A 21,628-nucleotide genomic window follows, 5' to 3' on the forward strand; every position below is an offset into this window, starting at 1 on the left:
TGTTTTTGCAACCTTCTGGTTACTAGTCCAACGCTCTAACCACCTGCCTTACATTGCACACCACGAGGAGCCTGCGTGGCAGGCTGACTACCTGTTATGCGAGGGCAGCAAGAAGCCAGGGTAAGTTGCTAGCTAGCATTAAACTTATCTTATAAAAAACGATCAATCCTAACATAATCAGTAGTTAACTACACATGGTTGATGATGTTCCTAGTTTATCTAACGTGTCCTGCCTTGCATATAATCGATGCGGTGCCTGTTAATTTCGCATCAAATCACAGCCTACTTCGACAAACGGGTGATGATTTAACAAGCGCATTTGCGAAAAAAGCACTGTCATTGCACCAATGTACCTAGCCATAAACATCAATGCCTTTCTTTGAAATCATTACATAAGTATATATTTTTAAACCTGCATATTTAGTTACTATTGCCTGCTAACATGAAATTGTGTCACTGCCCTTGCGTTCATTGCCTGGCTCATTGCGAACTAATTTGCCAGAATTTTACGTAATTATGACATACCATTGAAGGTTGTGCAATGTAACAGGAATATTTAGACTTAGGGATGCCACCCGTTAGATAAAATACGGAACGGTTCCGTATTTCACTGAAAGAAAAAAACGTTTTTTTTTCGAGATGATAGTTTCTGGATTCGACCATATTAATGACCTAAGGCTCGTATTTCTGTGTGTTTATTATATTATAATTAAGTCTATGATTTGATAGAGCAGTCTGACTGAGCGGTGGTAGGTACCAGCAGGCTCGTAAGCATTCATTCAAACAGCACTTTCGTGCGTTTGCCAGCAGCTTTCGCAATGCATTGCGCTGTTTATGACTTCAAGCCTGTCAACTCCCAAGATTAGGCTGGTGTAACCGATGTGAAATGGCTAGCTAGTTAGCGGGTGCGCGCTAATAGCGTTTCAAACGTCACTCGCGCTGAGACTTGGGAGTGGTTGTTCCCCTTGCTCTGCATGGGTAACGCTGCTTCGAGGGTGGCTGTTGTCGGTGTTCCTGGTTCGAGCCCAGGTAGGAGCGAGGAGAGGGACGGAAGCTATACTGTTACACTGGCAATACTAAAGTGCCTATAAGAACATCCAATAGTCAAAGGTATATGAAATACAAATTGTATAGAGAGAAATAGTCCTATAATTCCTATAATAACTACAACCAAAAACTTCTTACCTGGGAATATTGAAGACTCATGTTAAAAGGAACAGCTTTCATATGTTCTGAGCAAGGCACTTAAACGTTAGCTTTCTAACATGGCACATATTGCACTTTTACTTTCTTCTCCAACACTTAGTTTTTCCATTATTTAAACCAAATTGAACATGTTTCATTATTTATTTGAGGCTAAATTGATTTTACTGATGTATTATATTAAGTTAAAATAAGTGTTCATTCAGTATTGTTGTAATTGTCATTATTACAAATTAACAAAACAAATCGGCTGATTAATCGGTATCGGCTTTTTTTTGGTCCTCCAATAATCGGTATTGGCGTTGAAAAATCATAATTGGTCAACCTCTAATTTGAACCAGATCTAACGTCTGTGGAGAGACCTAAATATAGCTGTGCAGCGACTCTCCCCATCCAACCTGACAGAGCTTGAGAGGATCTGCAGAGAAGAATGGGAGAAACTCCTCAAATACAGGTGTTCCAAGCTTGTAGCGCCATGCCCAAGAAGACTCAAGGTTGTAATCGCTGCCAAAGGTGCTTCAACAAAGTACTGAGTAAAGGGTCTGAATACTTATGTAAATGTAATATTTCCGTTTTTTGGTAAACATTTTGAAAAAACTGTTTTTGCTTTGTCATTATGGAGTATTGTGTGTAGATTGATGAGGGGAAAAACAATATAATACATTTTAGAATAAGGCTGTAACATAACAAACTGTGGAAAAAGTCAAGGAGTCTGAATACTTTCTGAATTCACCGTATGGTAAGGACATCCATCCAAGGTACATGAAAATATGTTAGATTCTCAATAGCAAGCACTTGAAAATCCATTCAAATTACAGGTACCACAACTTGGCTGATTATCTAAACAGCACATTGAGGAACTTCATCAACATGATATCTGGTGAAAAAACAGAGTAGCCAATGTTCTGTTGATGTGTGATGACCTTCTGTTTGACTTTCGCTGATGGGAATTATTTCAGGACCAGTAAACGCAGCCATTCTGAAGTGATTATGGCTTGAATGTGTTCCATGGCAGTGAAATGCCATCAGCATCCACAATTGCCCTCGTCCAATCCTTTCACTGCATTTACAGTATATCCAGTCTAGCCCTAATGCATGTTTTATTTCCTCTCTTAAATATGGAGCTGGCTGGGATGTGACTCTTTTTTTTCTACATTCTTTGGCCAGTGTGCCAATTTGTCACAGAAATATGATGTTGGAGGCAATAACCGCTGATAGGCAGGGAGAGCAAGGCAAGCTGCATCATCACTTTCTGTACATGCAAGACCCTGTTAAAAGTTGGGAGGCAAATCCAGAGGGCTTTTAATGGTTTACACACTGCAGTAGACCTCACAGAGAAACGAGAATGCCCTAATTCAGGCGTTTTCAAAGTCTGGGCCTCCCTTCAGAAACAACAATTTGTTCCCCAGTTGAGCCTAACCATGGGCACATTCCTTTGCCCAGGCGTTGCTGACGCATGCCAGATCTTACAATGCCTGGATAGGTCATTTATGTATCAGCTAACCACATCAAGGTTGCGTTCCCTTGCTCAGACGTCGCATGAATTGACCAATGGTTGCGTGCCACACCATCGACTGTGCCGTTGGGCACCAGATTGGTATAATATTTGATGTGGTTAGCAGCTAGCTGATAAGTAAACGCAACCACCTCTACAGACCCTGGTCTTAATTGCATTTTTAAAACAATGCCATGCATATTTGAAGTCAGGCACTGGAGGAGACAGTCAACAAATTCTGCTGATGACTGGACAAATTCCCCTCTACAGACCAGGGGCCCTAAGGGGTCTGTCCACTTCCCAGGACTCATTACTAAACAGTAACAGTGGTCCCAGGACTACATTTTTTTGTAGAATCTTCTGAGTTTCATTCGGTTATGTAAAATCATCATGTGAAAATCGACCCCTTGAGAAGGAAAGCACATTTTAAGATTAGGGGTAATTAAGGGCAACATCATTACTCAAACCATCTCATTTTTTGCAGACACACTCTGCCTGTTGATGATGATCACGAGGAACAAAATGTTCCAGCTCCAACCACATCACATATTTACCCAATAAAAAGCAAGTGTGCAACTGGTAATATTCAACATGTGACACACTGCAGGTACATTGGTTTGGTGGCCTGAACAGCGGTGTGAATGAATGTGTGTGTACGTGTGTGTGTGTGTGTGTGTGCGAGAGAGAGAGCGTGCGAGGAGAGCGAGTGAATGTCCCTCCCTTCTAGCTCAGATAAGAGAGCAGGCTCGAGTCCCTGCATCTCCTGTTTGAAAAACACGCACTGCTGGCATCCTGTCAGGAGACTGCTGCTGTCGGAGAGAGACTGCCCATCAACACCACACCTCACTGCCTGTGAGTGGCCATGAATCACTGATAACTACCTCTATTACTCTGAATCTACCTCAAGCCTCTTCAGCATTTCATACCTGCCATGCAGGATACAAAGAGAAGGGGGATACATACTGTAGTATAATCTGGTTTGCAGATATCTATTCAGTAGTATCCTCTAAATTTAATACATTTGATACATGATGGATGTGTATAGGCTACACATCTGTTGATAGGACATTATTAATACTGAAGGGAAATGCTAAAACCATAGCATCACTAGTTCTATGACTCATATGTTTAGAGCTGAACCCCAGGAGGTTAGTGATAGTGATATCAGGATGCTACCTTCCTGGCTGGAGGACAGAGGGAAGAGAGGAGAGGAAAGGATGGGCCAGCCCGTTTATGCCGTGTCACTGCAGTGCTGCTGCTGGTTGCAGGGCTGGTTCCTGGAGACAGCCAGACTCAGCAAAATCTGCACTGCCTGCCTGAACACTCTGTAATTCAACCTCCAACAACAACACGCCTGCCCCAAGACGCACACAACCCCTTTGTACAGGGCCTCTTTGCACATCATGCACCCAACAGTAACACAAAGAAAATGCTTAGGCGTTTGGGCAATGGTTTTCAATCAGCATGGTTCAGTGACATGTTGAACCAGAACCATCTTTCGGTTTCAACAATTTCTCATCCTTACTGTGAGAGGATGGTGTGATCCATCTTCACATTTTCTGCATGAGACATTTGTGACAAGATGGCACACCCAGTTCCCTAAGTATACTGTCAGTTATGTGCCTAAGGTCTAGGGGTCGAGTGCACATGATGACAACCCCTGTGATTGTGAGTGTGTATGTGTATGTGTGTGTGCATGTGCCTGTCCACGTGTTAGGTAACACCTCAAAATTATGCCGACTGCATAGGCAAGCATTTCTCTGAGCAACACACAAAGGGAAAGTGAAAGCATTCATCAGAAATCTGATACCATTTGGCAGGTGTATTTCTTTATTCTTTTACATTTCCTTACATTATCTTAAAATAACCGCATATGCAGTACATACATGTGCCGCAACATGCTGCATTCCATTGTTGTTGTCAGAGCCTCTGGCATCATCCACAACATCTAGCTCACAGCCTAACTGTGCTGTTGTACATGGAAGATATGGATGTTTGCCACAACAGTGCAAAAGTAACTTTGTGTGTATCTTGAACATCATTGAGATTTCCATAAGCAATTACAGTACCAGATAACACACAACCAAACCAGCACCTGTTGCAACATCATCATGCAACTAAACGGAGAGGAAACGTGAGTCTGTTAGGATGCAGTCAAGCCTCATTTATCACTGACAAAAGACAGTAGAGCCTCCTCCTTCATGGGCCAGTGAAGAATATTCTTGCTAATGTCACAATGTACTGCCAACAACGCATCACAAACAACCAGTGGACTTCGCCTGAGAGAAGATGCACAGAGGGGCCCAAACACTGAACTGACTGACATACATTGTAATATTTGAATGGAAAATATAATTTTGTCATAATATCTGTTCCATGGTGATGCTAGGAGATAAGGACACCCCATTTACTGCTTAAATGTTAATCATTGATTGTAGTGGATGATGGACTACATTATCTGTAAAGAAGGTTAGATACCACCCTACTATCAGGATTTGGCCAAATAATACAAATAAATAAATAAAATAAAAAAATTGTATAAATTGGTAATAAAACATGCATAGATTTCTATTTGGTATGTTCTCTCTGGCTGATATGTTGGTATAGCACTCATATAAACATTGCCCTGCACTGTAAATTCTGAGTCCATTCCGAAATGTCAATAAGGCCAAAATACATGGATCTATGTATAAATGAAAACATTACTTAAATATACGTGTTAAATTGGATGGAGGCAGGGTGGGTCAACATCCACTACAGCATTTCAAATGTAGTCAATGCTTTCCCTGTGTTTTTCTCCAGCATTGAGAAACAAAGCCTGAAGTCTTTGTATGTGAACCTGACGTCTTTGTATGGGATGTTTTCAGTACATATATGATCTCATAGGGGTAGAGTCCCATGAAAGCTGTTTGAATACAGGGCTTCTTAAGATGATATTATATATCATAAATATTTTACAGTAAATTAGTGTACAATGAATTCATGCTAGCTAATAACAAGAAAGTATTCCCATTTACAGGTAACCTGCAATATGATGAATATTTGTGCCATTCTCATTGGGCAAACAATAGAGTCATATTTGTGCTACTATTCTCCATCCTTCCATTCTGTTCTGACAATAGATATGTTTATATATATATATATATGTAGTAGCCTATTATACAATATTACCTGTACAATACATGAATTATTGAATAATCAAAGTTAACAATATATTCACTTGACTAATTGCTCATACCGGCAAGTTTAAATTATGACAAACGCAAAAATAGGCGATGTCTCTTTAAATCGAGAACCTGCCGGGGAGTAACGTTACTCCTATAATAAGAATAAAATAATAGACAAAGGTGCCTTGTACTTACCGCCACAGACATACAGAGCACTGACATTTTCCAGTTCTGAGCAAATGTTTGGCTACTTCTCATCGCACAGGGTGGTACATCATTCCTGCATGAGCAGGACACATATTCTAGAAACACTACTGGCTATGAAGCAATACCAACAATCTACTGCTGGTGTTCCTTCAACCGGCAGTTTTTTGTAGTCTGTGCGGCGAGGGTGGACTAGCTTCAGATAGTATGAGATGAGAGATTGGTTCTGAAAGAATTGTATAATTCCCATAGCGATAATGGATAAGAAATTGAAATTCTGCCTCCTTTGGTCCAGGTTCCTGTGCGGTCTATGCAGCAAAGCCAGGGCGATGACAGAATAGGGCGGGTACTGGCGACAGACGTCACCAACTCGGTACTGGCGCTCCGCTCGCCCAAACCAAACGCAGTTGACTCGGTTTCCAGGAAGAAATTGCATTTACACTGGGAGACAAATGAAAATACAGTATGCCGGCTTTATATGTCTGGTGTTCTTTACTTTCAAATACACCAGCATGAAAAATAACTCTTAGGCTCAAACTGAGGTTACATTTCATGTTGATGAAGCTATGTAGATTATAGATAATACAATAGACAAATATTGACTGATCTAACGTTAGCACAATGACTGGATGTCAATGGTAACAGCTGTTATAGCATAGAGTTAGCAAGTCATAGTTAGCAAGTCATTGTGCTAACGATAGTTAGCAATTGAGCTAACACTAGTTAGCAACTTCAAACTGCATGAAGAGACATACAAATGTTATCCAAGTTCATCTGACTCTGGGGAAGTAAATTGCCAAAATCCGAAGTATACCTTTAAATATGTCCAGTGGGCTTTAAAGGCCCAGTGCAGTCAAAAAACGTGATATTTTCTGTGTTTTATATATATTTCCACACTGTGAGGTTGGAATAATGCTGTGAATTTGTGAAAATGATGCTAATGCCCTTTTAGTGTAAGAGCTGTTTGAAAAGACCACCTGAAATTTCAGCCTGTTTTGATGGGATGGAGTTTTGGCCTGCCTGATGACATCACCAGGCGGAAAATTAGTTAATAGACCAATAAGAAAGAGTTCCAAACCTCTCTGCCAATAACAGCTAGTTTCCAGTTTTCACCTCCCTACACAGACCACTCTGTTGCTTGAGAAATTGCTCTTTGATAATATGTTATTTTTGTACCTTTTTTAACCATTTTAATTGAAAACACAGTAAGGTGCTTAATTGTTACCCATAAATTATTTGAAATTGAGAAAAAAACAGCTGCATTGGACCTTTAACTCTGCCACCCCAAGGCCTATTTAAACTAGGGCAAATCACATACAATTTCCCTATGTTTTACTCCTCGCTCACAATGTCAATTAATGGACAATTAGTCCATTGTCGAGCACAGGGATGGGATGTCACCCTATTTTAGCATGCTGTTCTGTGATTTTAAAAAAGCTAAGAGATCCACTACCGAATGGTAGCCTTCACCCATACTTTCTGTTTTGTGATAGGGGATTTGCACATATTTTTTCATGTCACACAAACAGTGGGATTGGGTTCATATTGGCACAGTCATGCGGACTCTGCACATTTTAAGAATGGGAATTCTGTTTAATCCCCAAACCATTATTACCATGAGACTGCCATGTCTACTACACAGCTGAAGATAAAGGGATGAAATGGGAAAAAGCCCTCACATGCCACTATGTAAGTGGGATAGTGACTCAGTAGATGGATAGAAAAGGCAGATATAGTGCCAGAGACTGTCTGGGGATTCGCCTGCCTGGCCAACATTCCTGTGCACTCAAGCTGTGACGTGACATTCAACATGTATTTCCTTCCCTTCGCCTTAGTGGCATCTCTGTTGCCCTCAGATTAAATGTCACTAGATTGCTTTAAATATAACCAGATATAGGAAGGTGAAAAGTGTCTCCAAGTTCTGCACTCAAATCAAATGTTTTAATCAAGTATAAAATAATGTTATGGGGACTGCTGGGTGCTCAGTATCTGTTGAAATGTGACCAGGAAGTAGGGCAAATATCTAGTGAAAAATGCTAGTTGGCAGTTTTTAACAGAGTCCGCTTAATTCACTCATCTGGTACATGTGGGATAAAAATATGTTTGACATTCACTGGGGATTTAGGCTACACCAGAAGGGCATGGGATGTGGTTGAATCAACTGGTTGAATCAACGTTGTTTCCACATAATTTCAATGAAACTACATTGAATGTGGAATAGACTTTGAATTGACGTCTGTGCCCAGTGGGTACTTTATATTAATAATATATTTCAGTCCGAGCCTTTTATATATATCGTTTTTATATTTGTTACTCATGTTTTAGAATTAAATGAACGTGCGGCCTTGAGATGTTTTGGGAGAGAATGCATGCCACTTTTAGGAATTGAATGATAGGCTGATCTTCATCAAACTTTTTGATATTGATAACAATTATATATTAAAATATTTTACCAGTTGTCCACTAGCTACAAAACAATTAGACATTTTGAAATGCCTTATAGATATCTAATATAAATTGCCTACTAATCTTAGAGGCAGTTCTATTCAGCATAGGTCTACTCTGCCGTTTGTGTCTATCTTTCTAAGACTCTGTTCCACAAGCCAACTGTTGCAATAGGAACATTAAGATGGACCTCTGCTGGTCATCTTGGTCTGTTACAACCTGACGAGTGGATGTGTCTTGACTGTCTTCTGAAGTTTAAAAAAAACTTTATTTAGCCTACTGTAACTGCTCTATCATCTATAATCAAACTCTGTGTATTCTGTGTTTATTTAAGTAGCCTATTGTTGGCTATTGTATTATCTTGTGTGATATGTTTCTAAAATAAATTGAGTATAGGCCTTTATGAATTTGTGATAAATAGGCCTACTAAAGGCAAGGGAGAGTAGCCTAAGCTACGTCTAAAATTAGTGTGACATTTGCCTCACTTGGCACCAAACTCCACACTCTAGACGCCGCATTCACGTGCTAATCGGACCTAGGAAACTCTGCAATATCTGACTTTCTAACTGGTTGTAGTTTCACATTTCCGATATGGCAATTGACATTATTGTTTGTTATTTTGTAAGTCTACCTCTATGTCAAGGTTCAGCATCGTCCAATAGTCTATACGTTTTTTTTAAATCCAGTTTTATTCACCTTCTCAGTTTTGCACCTGAATCCTGCCTGACTCCTGATGCTTTGCACCCCCCCCCCCCCCCCGACAAGACAGTAGGGTTCACTATTTTACAATTAGCTTAAATACACTGGACAAAAATATAAACACAACATGTAACAATTTTAAAGATTTTACTGAGTTACAGTTCATATAAAGAAATCAGTCATTTGAAATAAATGCATTAATTCCACTAGCCTCTGCGTAAAAACAAAAATCTATGGATTTCACATGATTAGGAATACAGATATGCATCTGTTGGTCACAGATACCTTAAAAAATAAGGTAGGGGCGTGGATCAGAAAACCTGTCAGTATCTGGTGTGACCACCGTTTTCCTCATGCAGCGTAACACATCTCCTTTGCATAGAGTTGATCAGGCTGTTGGTTGTGGCCTGTGGAGTGTTGTCCCACTCCTCTCCAATGGCTGTGCGAAGTTGCTGGATATTGACGGGAACTGGAACACGCTGTCATACACGTCGATCTAGAACATCCCAAACATGTTCAATGGGTGACATGAGTATGCAGGCCATGGAAGAACTGGGACATTTTCAGCTTCCGGGAATTGTGTACAGATCCTTGTGACATGAGGCCGTGCATTATCATGCTGAAACATGAGGTCATGGCGGCGGATGAACGGCACGTCAATGGGCCTCAGGATCTCATCACGGTATCTCTGCATTCAAATTGCCATCGATAAAATGCAATTTTGTTCGTTGTCCGTAGCTTATGCCTACCTGCCCATACCATAACCCCACTGCCACCACGGGGCACTCTGTTCACAACGTTGACATCAGCAAACCGCTCGCTGACACAACGCCATGTACACTGCCAACTGCCCGGTACAGTTGAAACCGGGATTCATCCGTGAAGAGCACACTTCTCCAGATGTGGAGGTCCTGGGCTGGCGTGGTTACACGTGGTCTCCGGTTGTGAGGCCGGTTGGACATACTGCAAAATTATGTAAAACAACGGAGGCGGCTTATGGTAGAGAAAGTAACATTACATTCTCTGGCAACAACTCTGGTGGACATTCCTGCAGTCAGCATGGCAATTGCATGCTCCCTCAAAACTTGAGACATCTGTGGCATTGTGTTGTGTGACAAAATTGCACATTTTATGGTGGCCTTTTATTGCACCCAGCACAAGGTACACCTGTGTAATGATCATGCTGTTTAATCAGCTTCTTGATATGCAACACCTGTCAGGTGGATGGATTATCTTGGCAAAAGATACATGCTCACTAACAGGGATGTAAACAAATTTGTGTACAACATTTGAGAGAAATAAGCTTTTTATTCATATGGAACCTTTCTGGAATCTTTTATTTCAGCTCATGAAACATTGGACCAACACTTTACATGTTGCGTTTATACTGTATTTTAGTTCAGTATACATACCATAGTTTTCAAAAAGAATTTCAGATCACACTCTGTGTCAATGTTAGGATTTTCAACACAAGGTGGCAGCACATCTCACTAAGTGTCAATGTTCACTGATCAGAGAGATAGGCTATAGTATAAAAGCCAGCAACCAGCAAATTAAGGTCTATTGTTTTCTGACAGTGATTGCATTAATAATATAACATATAATCCCAGTATACAGTTTCAATATACAGTAACTGAAAATAGTTGGTACTTTGCTTGCCATTGCAGTATTACTGTAAAAGTTTAGTGTGTGTATTTATTTCACTGAATGAACCATAAAATATACCAATAAGAGATCAAAGTGATCGTACTGAATCTTCATTCTCTACTCTACTATAAACTAGATCTCTATTCCCCAGTCTGAGCCGGCCCTGGTGTCCCTCCATGTTTATCATTTCTGTGGTTAGATTCATTTGAATAGAATTTGTGTTTACGCTGCTTTCTATAGGATGTTGATACTCTTCTCAAATGGACCCACTCAAGCGAATTTGCACTCTGTACTTCCTTTTAAAGTGACACTGCATGTAGTACAGATAGGCCAAACGTGGATTTCTCTGCTAAGAGAGGACAGGGGAGACAAATGGGCCTCACTGGACCAACTCTTCATCGGAATTTAGGACCAGCGATTTTTCCTTAGCATATGAACTGACAAGGAGAAACTTGGGCCCTAGTCATAGCCTATCAGCAGAGGTATATAATTAATATAGTTATTTTAACAATTTGCTATACTATAGGTCCCCAACTTTTCCCTCGTCAGGTAATGTGGTCAGGAAAAAACCCAAGCCCTAATCATAATGCAGTCTACATAGGAAAACTGTGAGCTTTAGCAGTTCAAATAATATCAACAAAATAGATGTTTGAAAAGCATAAACTCTGCATGTCTCAGTACATTCATAGTAGGCTGATAAATCTGCTCCCCTGCACAGTATACGATGCAAAGATATTGTGCATTTAATGTGAAAATGTGATTTTGTCAGAACAGCTGGGGAGAACCCTACTGAGTTTGACATAGAACAAACACACACTAACAATGATTCATGGCATGTAGGATGCACATACACACACAGAGAGAGAGACTGTCTAGCTCTCCCTGTTTTTATCCCTCATCTCAGTCTGCGAATTGGCCACTAAAATAACTCTCAGCATAAGCTTCACATGCCATTATTTGGTCAATTAAACAGGGGAATTATGAAATGGGACAGATTGGCTTTTATGCCAGAGCACCAAGGTGTGTACCCCACACCACACATACACCTCTCTCTCACTCTTCTCTTTTTCTCTCTCTCTCAATAAGTGGAATGCGACACTACTGGATATGTAGGTTCATCACACAGTGCCATTCACAAGCTCAAATATTTATTTATAAGAAACAAATATTATAAAATAAAATATCTTAGTTACCTATTTAATACAATGAAAGCGTGGAATGACCATTATATTCGCTGGACTCTGGTCCGGTCAGGGCTACCCCCGAATTCACTACAATATGATCAAGATAGGCTCCATGGTCCCATTTCGCCCCCATGGACCGATTGTCGTCTGATGATGCAAATGTCAAAACGAATGTTCACCAGGAAACTAATGGCCACCGTTGACGCTCAACACTGATTCAAGTGATGGACTTCTTTGATCCCCAAACCATTCCACTGTTCATGCTCTCGGCTAATGAACGAATGGTAGCCCAACTTCCTCTCGCGGGACTCTCCTTTCTAAATATCGCGGAGTTTCCTTCTGTTTTGTATGTGTGTGGCAGGCGTAGTTTCAGGCAAGTCTAAGAAAGGTGGAGACTTTCGGGATAACTTCCTGTACAATAATCTTGATATCATTAGCTACAAAGATAGGTTTGGTTGGCTATTCAAGCAAAGACGAATGGCTTAAGTAACGGTGTGCTAAACTTGATTATCGGTATTGAATTAAATACACATACAGTAGCTAGCATTCAAGCTGCTATATAACTCAAGCAACCGGATAGCAGATTCCAAACATCTCATATATCGAGACGGTCCTGGCCACATTGAAGGACAGTATGGGTGAGTATTTTCGTTGTGTGGTTTTTTGTTAATCGTTATGCTTATCCGATGTTCCCCGCTTCAAATTGCCTTGCTTTAACCAATACGAGGGATACATTGACATCATCAATCATGACTGGATTTGTAGTAAAGTTATGCTCCTTGTGAGATGGATCAATCCACAAACGTTAAGTTAGCTAGTTACAATAAGTTAGCTACCATCAAGACGTGATAATGTCAGCTAGCTAGCTAAATCCATAGCTTCCATGCTGTCATTAGCTGCATCTTGCCAGCAAGTTAACTCAATTATCTAACTACATAGCTGGCGCTAACCAGGCAATTCAATGGCCATGTTTTTGCGTCAGGAGTAATGGCTGCTGTATGCATGTACAGTAGTTAGCTAGCACCAACTAATAATTTCAATGTTTTAATAGCTCCAGTGGAAAAGCAAATGGGATGCCATCTTCTCCACCCTCGCCTTTGTACTTGTTTGTTTACTTAGCTACAAGGGTTGTGCGTTGAGACTTAAGTAACGTTAGCTAAGAAACACCATTTCCCTCCTACTACTTGTTATTTTTGTACAGCATTCCAAGCTAGGTTTGCCCTTGGATAGCTTTCTTGCAAATATTGTGTCAAATAGGTTTGACACATTTCCTTGACTATCGACAGTCTCAGTTCCACACCCAAAGTATGGAGGGGATGATCTTGACACATTGAAAATGTGAATCTGCATTTCATGAAGCCAGTTAGCTGAACGCGTAATGTTGGATGTGTAACATTCAGAGTGAAGTTGTTCAACACTTCGCTATGTTGTGAAACTGGTTCAGGTTTATACTTATTTTTAAACATACTGTTCACACGACAAGATGGTGTCTTCGGTTTATTACTGGGTTGTCTTTTCTTATAGAGGTTCAGTAACTAACTTGCTTTGCAGTAGCTGATATGTTTAAACATGTCAGACCGTTGTGAGCCCCTCCTCATATTCTCTCTCTGTGGCATGCTCTCAATATTTCTATCTCATACTTTGCACATCTGCAGTGTGGTTTGTCTTAAAGGGTAGTTAACATAACATATGGATTTTCATTACAATACGTATCAAAGTCCCAATGTAAAGTTACACCTCAATTTATTTTTTCGAGTTATTACATAAAACTGATCAGAATACCAAAGAATGCTGACGTCATGCCTGAAATAACATTTGGAGGGTGTGACGCAATATGGAGGACCCTGCAAGCCAGCCTATTCCCCACAATGTAAACTCCAACAGAAATAGCTTAAAATGTATAACTTTAAATTAAAACAAATCGTAGGTACTCATAACTATTGGTTTCAATACAATGTTCAGCCAACTACCAAGCAAATACTTTATGAATTTGTATTTACAAATCAGCTTGCAAGGTTGCTAGCCTGCTAAAGTTAGCCCTACTATCCTGTTAATGTTACATTAACCAATTGCTATCAATACCTAGCTTATAGCTACATTAAAGTAAACCAACATTTTGGAAATGCATAACGCCATCAAACAAATTTTCAAATGATGTGGCCGATAAATTTGTTCATATGGCTGAAGGCTAAAAACAGCCAATATCTTGTTTCTACAATTTGTTTTAGTTTGAAATAATGTATTTTTCGTTTTTATCTAATGTTTGCACCACCCATTAACACCAACCATTCACTATAAAACCTTTATCGACAAAAAACTTAGCAAAATACCAAAAACTATGGGGAAAAAATAAGTATGCCTAAAACATTTATTTAAAATAACCCAAAAATACGAACAAATAAGAGTAGGCTACATGACAATGCAGCGCCATAAAAACAAATTCAGAACAAATAATTTTACATTTACGTCATTTAGCAGACGCTCTTCTCCAGAGCGACTTACAGTAGTGAATGCATACATTTCATACAATTTCATACATTTTTTTTTCATACATTTTTTTTTTTTTTTTTCTGTGCTGGCCCCCCGTGGGAAACGAACCCACAACCCTGGTGTTGCAAACACCATGCTCTACCAACTGAGCTACAGTAAAAACAATCATCCAAGAATGTTGTTAATGTTCTGGTCTTATAAGGATTTTGGAGTTATTGAAAGGGTTGAAATTGAAGAAGTGTCCAAGTAGGCTTGGTGCAAAGTTCTCAGATACATTTTGGAGTATTCACAACTGCAACTTGAAAGTGTAGGCAACGCTCTTCAGGTAAGACTCCAGCTGTTTAGGCGTGGTGTACTTCTGAACCAGTGACTTCAGATCCTTCTGTTGCTTGCGGTGGAATGTCAGCAAGTTGCTCCTCCATTCTCATTTCACCTCTGATGCTGTCGTTGCAATGCCTCAATGAACTTTCAAATGGTGGGGTGGATAGCGCCAAGTAAATGTTATGTCAGCCCTCCACTCCGTTGTTGGTCTTTGCCAAGTCTTGCAGCCAGCATCATAGCAGTTGTATAATTCTGAAACTATAAAAAAGAGAAGCAAATTAGCACCTGTATTATTGGCCTTGGGCGTGCTGTCATTAAGAATAATAAAGCCATTGTTATGGTAAACAAGACACATCTTTTGGTAAGATTGGCTTTCTACCCATGTCTCTCCTCACTCAGAAAGCCTGCTCACTGATGTCAGTACCAAAGCTGATAATTGTGACTTGATTAAATTGTAATGATGTGAATAATAATGATGGTGAGAGCCCAGTATAGCCTAACCCTTTAATCATAGGCTGTTGTTACCTTGTCTCTAAAATCACAATGGTTCCATTTCTATAGTCATACAACAGATCATTTTTTTAATTGAAACTTTCAAATGTTGACCTTTTACCCGAATTTATTTTCTCGCATGAAATGGTCTATTTTTATAACAGATCAAATTTGTTATGCTATAGCCTATAGATAATATTTTGCCCATATGAACGCATTTTATTTTAGGCTATATAAAGGACAGCTATGCATTATTTTAATGAAAAGAATCAAACAGATGCAACATTGTTTCACATTCTTTAATAAAAGACTCATAAACAGAAACAGCCAATAAGCTATACAGCTGGCTTCAGTTTCCCCGCCAAATAGGCCTACAAGGAAACTCGACATAACTTGACGACGTTGAGTGCGCAAGGGGGGTCTGTACGCTGTGTAGTACCTTCCACAAAAAGTTTTGCTCTACAAAGACACATAAGCAGAACACAAAAAAAAAATCCAGCTAATATGAAGTAGAGAGAGCGGAGACTTACCGATTTGATGGCTGAGTTTAGCTACCAAAGTCAAAGAAGAGCCAAGGAGAGGCATTCGGAGGGAGAGTCAGCTAGCTAATCCAATAGCAATATAGTGAAGTAAATCCACATTGAATTTACACTCGTGTTGTACTGGTAGATCGGTAGGAAATATAGGTTGCAGGGTTCACATTCACGCTTGGCACAGCACCTGGTTTGTCAGTCTCATTCCGAATCCTGCCTTCCACTGGTTATACTAAGCCATCGGTGTCCTCCGGGGTGAAATGAGCACCTTGTACAGTAGACGTGCGCACGGTTCCCATACTCCAATCTGCTCACTTCAACTGGACAAACCGTTCCAATTTCAAAGCTTGCTTATCGTTTTTGGGCCACAAATGAGTCGTCCTTGTGGGTATTACCTCACTAGCTACAAATGACAGAGAACTACTACAACTCGCTCGTTCGACTACCACTACCAAACGTAGGAACATTTTTGCAGTTTTTTGCTCAAATGTATATGGTTTCTTCTTTGTGGATGTATAGTTGAAGTCGAAAGTTCACATACGCTGAGGTTGGAGTCATTAAAACTGTTTTTTCAACCACTCCACAAATTTATTGTTAACAAACTATAGTTTTGGCAAGTCGGTTAGGACACCTACTTTGTGCATGACACAAGTAATTTTTCCAACAATTGTTTACAGACAGATTATTTAACTTATAATTTACAGTATTACAATTCCAGTGGGTCAGAAGTTTACATACACTAAGTTGACTGTGCCTTTTAAAACAGCTTGGAAAATTCCAGAAAATGATGTCATGGCTTTAGAAGGTTCTGATAGGCTAATTGACATCATTTGAGTCAATTGGAGGTGTACCTGTGGATGTATTTCAAGGCCTACCTTCAAACTCATTGCCTCTTTGCTTGACATCATGGTAAAATCAAAAGAAACTAGCCAAGACCTCAGAAGAAAAAAATTGTAGACCTCCACAAGTCTGGTCCATCCTTGGGAGCAATTTCCAAATGCCTGAAGGTACCACGTTCATCTGTACAAATAATAGTACGCAAGTATGAACACCATGGGACCACGCAGCTGTCACACCGCTCAGGAAGGAGACATGTTCTGTTTCCTAGAGATTAATGTACTTTGGTGCAAATCAATCACAGAACAACAGCAAAGGACCTTGTGAAGATGCTGGAGGAACAGGTACAAAAGTCTTTATTTCCACAGTAAAACAAGTCCTATATCGACATAACCTGAAAGGCCGCTCAGCAAGGAAGAGGCCACTGCTCCAAAACCTGATGAAACAAAAATAGAACTGTTTGGCCATAATGACCATCGTTATGTTTGGAGGAAAAAGGGGGAGGCTTGCAAGCTGAAGAACACCATCCCAACCATGAATCACGGGGGTGGCAGCATCATGTTGTGGGGGTGCTTTGCTGCAGGAGGGACTGGTGCACTTCACAAAATAGATGGCATTATGAGGAAGGAAAATTATGTGGATATATTGAAGCAACATCTCAAGACCTCAGGAAGTTAAAGCTTGGTTGCAAATGGGTCTTCCAAATGGACAAAGACCCCAAGCATACTTCCAATGTTGTGGCAAAATGGCTTAAGGACAACAAAGTAATGTACTGGAGTGGCCATCACAAAGCCCTGGCCTCCATCCTATAGAAAATTTGTGGGCAGAACTGAAAAAGCGTGTGCGAGCAAGGAGGCCTACAAACCTGACTCAGTCACACCAGCTCTGTCAGGAGGAATGGGCCAAATTTCACCCAACTTATTGTGGGAAGCTTGTGGAAAGCTACCCAAAACGTTTGACCCAAGTTAAACAATTTTTAAAGGCAATACTACCAAATACTAATTGAGTGTATGTGAACTTCTGACCCCGTGGGAATGTGATGGAAGAAATTTAAAGCTGAAATAAATCGTTCTCTCTGCTATTATTCTGACATTTCACATTCTTAAAATAAAGTGGTGATGCTAACTGACCGAAGACGGGGAATTTTTTACTAGGGATTACATGCCAGGAATTGTGAGAACCCGAGTTTAAGTGTATTTGGCTAAGGTGTATGTAAACTTCCGACTCCAACTGTACATAGTAGCTCAGTAGCACCAACATTTGGTTTGGAATGTAATTGTATGCTAGATTGGCTAGTAGCTAACTTTAGTCAGTTGGAATTCAACTGAACAAAAATATAAACGCAATATTTAAAGTGTTGGTCTCATTTTTCATGCGCTGAAATAGAAGATCCCAGAAATGTTCCATTTGCACAGATATATCTTTTTGATCTATAATTTGTGTACATCCTTGTTAATGAGGATTTCTCCTTTGCTAAGAATCCATCCACCTGACAGGTGTAGCATATCAAGAAGCTGATTAAGCGGCATGATCATTACACAGGTGTGCCGTGTGCTGGGGACAACAAAAGGCCACTCTAAAATGTGCAGTTTTGTCACACTACCTATGTCTTCCCAGTCATGTGTTATCCATAGATTAGGGCCTAATTAATTTCAATTGATTGATTTCCTTATGAACTGTAACTCAGAAAAATCTTTGCAATTTTTATATTTTTGTTCAGTATAGTTTGGTAGCATTGGTTCTCCATATGACGTTGCGAAATAGCGACATTGTACGTGTGGGTGCCCTCGAGAATCGAACCCATGACCCTGGTGGTGCAAGCACCATGCTCTACCTACTGAGCCATACAGGCATTGTAGGTAGTTCCGAAGATATCCAGAAATCAATTAATAAGTATTTAAAAACACTAAAATATAACTGTTTTTAGTTCGTGACTACAACTAGGTCTTTGATCACACTGTGTTTTTACTTTGAGTAAAAACACATCGCTTCTTACCCTTTAAGCCTTTAGGTGTAGGTAACCTAGTGCAAAGTCAAAGTATCAGGCCTCCCACTTTAACTTTACTATTTATCTACCACACGCACACATCAGAAGCTTTTCTGATCAGTGGGAAAGTATGAAGTTATGAGTTTTCCCCTCTGCTGATATGGTGGATAGCAGTTAGTCAGTCCAATGTGTGTGTGCATACTGTGTGAGCGTGTACTACATTCTAGAGGAGCCTGGGTAGAGCTGCTCAGAATGCGGCTGGCAGGCAGGTCGCCTTCGTGGCCTTGACTGTTTCTCCCTCTCCGATTTAATACATCACACTGTCACTGGGTTACGTAAGCCACACATTGAAACCGAGCCCGACCAGGAAGCACTGTAGTGAGGGAAACAATCATCTGGATCTGGAGGTCTTTTCTATCCAGCTGTCTCTGGCTCAGCCTTGAGAAAATGTCCTTCTTGAGTAATTTCACTTCTACACTAGGCCAAGGTAGGCCCTGGGGCAGTTGTACATTCTGTCTCAAGCAGCATGTCAATTCTAAATTGAAACTCTAAAGGACAAAAATATATAGGAAGGATACAGTGTGTCAGACTAGCTTGACTGGACGTGGAAGTATGTGTGCACACGCACCTATTTGTGTAAACACAATGGTCTGACTCAAAATGGGCTGGATGTAACAACTTCTAATAAGAGGCTAAAGTAGGTAAAGGTGCCAATGTTTAGGCCTAGGTATTGGCTAGATGGTAATGAGACTAGATCATTGTCTGGCTCTCTACACTTCTCTTTTATAAGGTGATAAAATCAGAGCACGTTGAGAGCTTCAAGTTCCATGGTGTCCCCATCAATAAGGATCTATCATGGTCCAAACACATCACCACAGTCGTCAAGAGGGGACGACAATGCCTGTTGGAGACTGAAAGATTTGGCAAGGGCCCTCAGATCCTCAAATTTCCACAGCTGCACCATCGAGAGCATCTTGACTGGCTTCATTACCACTTGGTATGGCAACTGCTTGTCATCCGACCACAAGGCACTACAGAGGGTAGTGCGTACGGCCCAGTACATCACTGGGGCTGAGCTCCCTGCCATCCAGGACCTCTATACCAGGCGATGTCAAGAGGAAGGCCCTAAAAATTGTCCGGCTTTAGCCACAGACAGTTCTCTCTGGTACCTTATTCTAAAATGGATGAAATAATATCCCATAACCACAAAGCAAAAAAAGGTTTTTAGACATTTTAGCCAATGTAAAACTTTTTTTTTTTACTGTGAAATACCACATTTAGACCTTTCACTCAGTACTTTGTTGAAGTACTGAGTAAAGCGATTACAGCCTCGACTCTTCTTGGGTATGACACTACAAGCTTGGCACACCTGTATTTCCTCTCAAGCTCTGTCAGGTTGGATGGGGAGCGTCGCTGCACAGCTAATTTCAGGTCTCCAGATATGTTCGATCGGGTTCAAGTCCGGCCTCTGGCTGGGCCACTCAAAGACATTGAGACTCCTGCGGTGTCTTGGCTGTGTGTTTAGAGTCATTGTCCTGTTGGAAGGTGAACCTTTGCCCCCAGTCTGAGGTCCTGAGAGCTCTGGAGCAGGTTTTCATCAAGGATCTTTCTGTACTTTGCTCTGTTATTCTTTCCCTCGATCCTGACTAGTCTTCCAGTACCTGCTGCTGAAAAACATCCACACAGCAAGATGCTGCCACCACCATGCTTCACCATAGGGATGCTATTTGCCAGGTGATGAACGGTGCCTGGTTTCCTCCAGACGTGACGCTTGGCATTCAGGCCAGAGTTCAAGCTTGGTTTCATTAGGCCAGAGAATCTTGTTTCTCATGGTCAGAGTCCTTTAGGTGCCTTTTGGAAAACTCCAAGCGGGCTGTCATGTGCCTTTTACTGAGTGCCTTCCGTCTGGTCACTCTACCATAAAGACCTGATTGGTGGATCGCTACAGAGATGGTTGTCCTTCTGGAAGGTTCTCCCATCTCCACAGAGGAACTCTGGAGCTCTGTCGGTGACCATAAGGTAACAAAATGTGGAAAAGTCTAGGGGTCTGAATACTATCCGACTGCGCTGTATACAGCTATTTTATTTTCTACTCCCTATATATGTTATTTTTACTCTTTATGTTTTTGTTATTCACAGTGTCACTTTCATTTCATGTTATTTTTTATTCATTTTGTTTTACTCTGCATTGTTGAAGGACCCGTAAGCCAGCATTTCACTGTTAGTCCACACCTGTTGTTTACGAAGCATGTGACAGTTCAAATTGTATTTGATTGTACCTACTTTTTCCATTACAATGATTTCAGCCCCCTTGGTAATGTGTGTCTTTGTGTTTCAAAGACGGCCCTTTCTTGAAAGCAAACGCAGTCTTCATGAACTAGGCCCCATTCTGCTGTGTCGGCCACTGGCAGACGCATCATAAAATAAGCTTCTCAATCAGTATTACTGGACAGCAACTCAACATTGGGATTGGTCCAGGGGGAAAAAACTCTTGTCACTAGCAATCAATTGACTTTGAAATTGCAGGTCATGGCATTTGCCTAGCCTACAGCATCCACCAATGACCCAGCCTACATGGCTGGCTGTCTTGGATTATACACTGCTCAAAAAAATAAAGGGAACACAATCTAACTCCAAGTCAATCACACTTCTGTGAAATCAAACTGTCCACTTAGGAAGCAACACTGATTGACAATAAATTTCACATGCTGTTGTGCAAATGGAATAGACAACAGGTGGAAATTATAGGCAATTAGCAAGACACCCCCAATAAAGGAGTGGTTCTGCAGGTGGGGACCACAGACCACTTCTCAGTTCCTATGCTTCCTGGCTGATGTTTTGGTTACTTTTGAATGCTGGCGGTGCTTTCACTCTAGTGGTAGCATGAGACGGAGTCTACAACCCACACAAGTGGCTCAGGTAGT

At 40.7% G+C, this 21,628-nt stretch overlaps 2 protein-coding genes across 4 annotated transcripts in view; one reads left to right on the plus strand and one right to left on the minus strand.

The window, feature by feature from the left end:
- tnfrsf21 (tumor necrosis factor receptor superfamily, member 21) overlaps positions 1–6,396 on the minus strand; it is a 37,185-nt gene extending 30,789 nt beyond the window's left edge. Inside the window, exon 1 of the mRNA XM_029733537.1 lies at positions 6,061–6,396. Within this exon, the coding sequence (XP_029589397.1) occupies positions 6,061–6,123 (63 nt within the window). The 5' untranslated portion in view covers positions 6,124–6,396. The remainder of the gene's footprint in view (positions 1–6,060) is intronic.
- A 5,851-nt stretch (positions 6,397–12,247) lies between these two features.
- The window catches only part of cd2ap (CD2-associated protein), a 77,232-nt gene continuing 67,851 nt past the window's right edge, over positions 12,248–21,628 (plus strand). For 2 of the 3 annotated variants that reach the window (XM_029733538.1, XM_029733539.1), the window contains exon 1: positions 12,248–12,682. In XM_029733538.1, the coding sequence (XP_029589398.1) occupies positions 12,679–12,682 (4 nt within the window). In that variant the 5' untranslated portion in view covers positions 12,248–12,678. The remainder of the gene's footprint in view (positions 12,683–21,628) is intronic. The other variant, XM_029733540.1, reaches the window with a different exon arrangement.

The sequence above is a fragment of the Salmo trutta genome, chromosome 35 (genome assembly GCF_901001165.1).
Source record: "Salmo trutta chromosome 35, fSalTru1.1, whole genome shotgun sequence".
Taxonomy (NCBI): Eukaryota; Metazoa; Chordata; class Actinopteri; order Salmoniformes; family Salmonidae; genus Salmo; species Salmo trutta.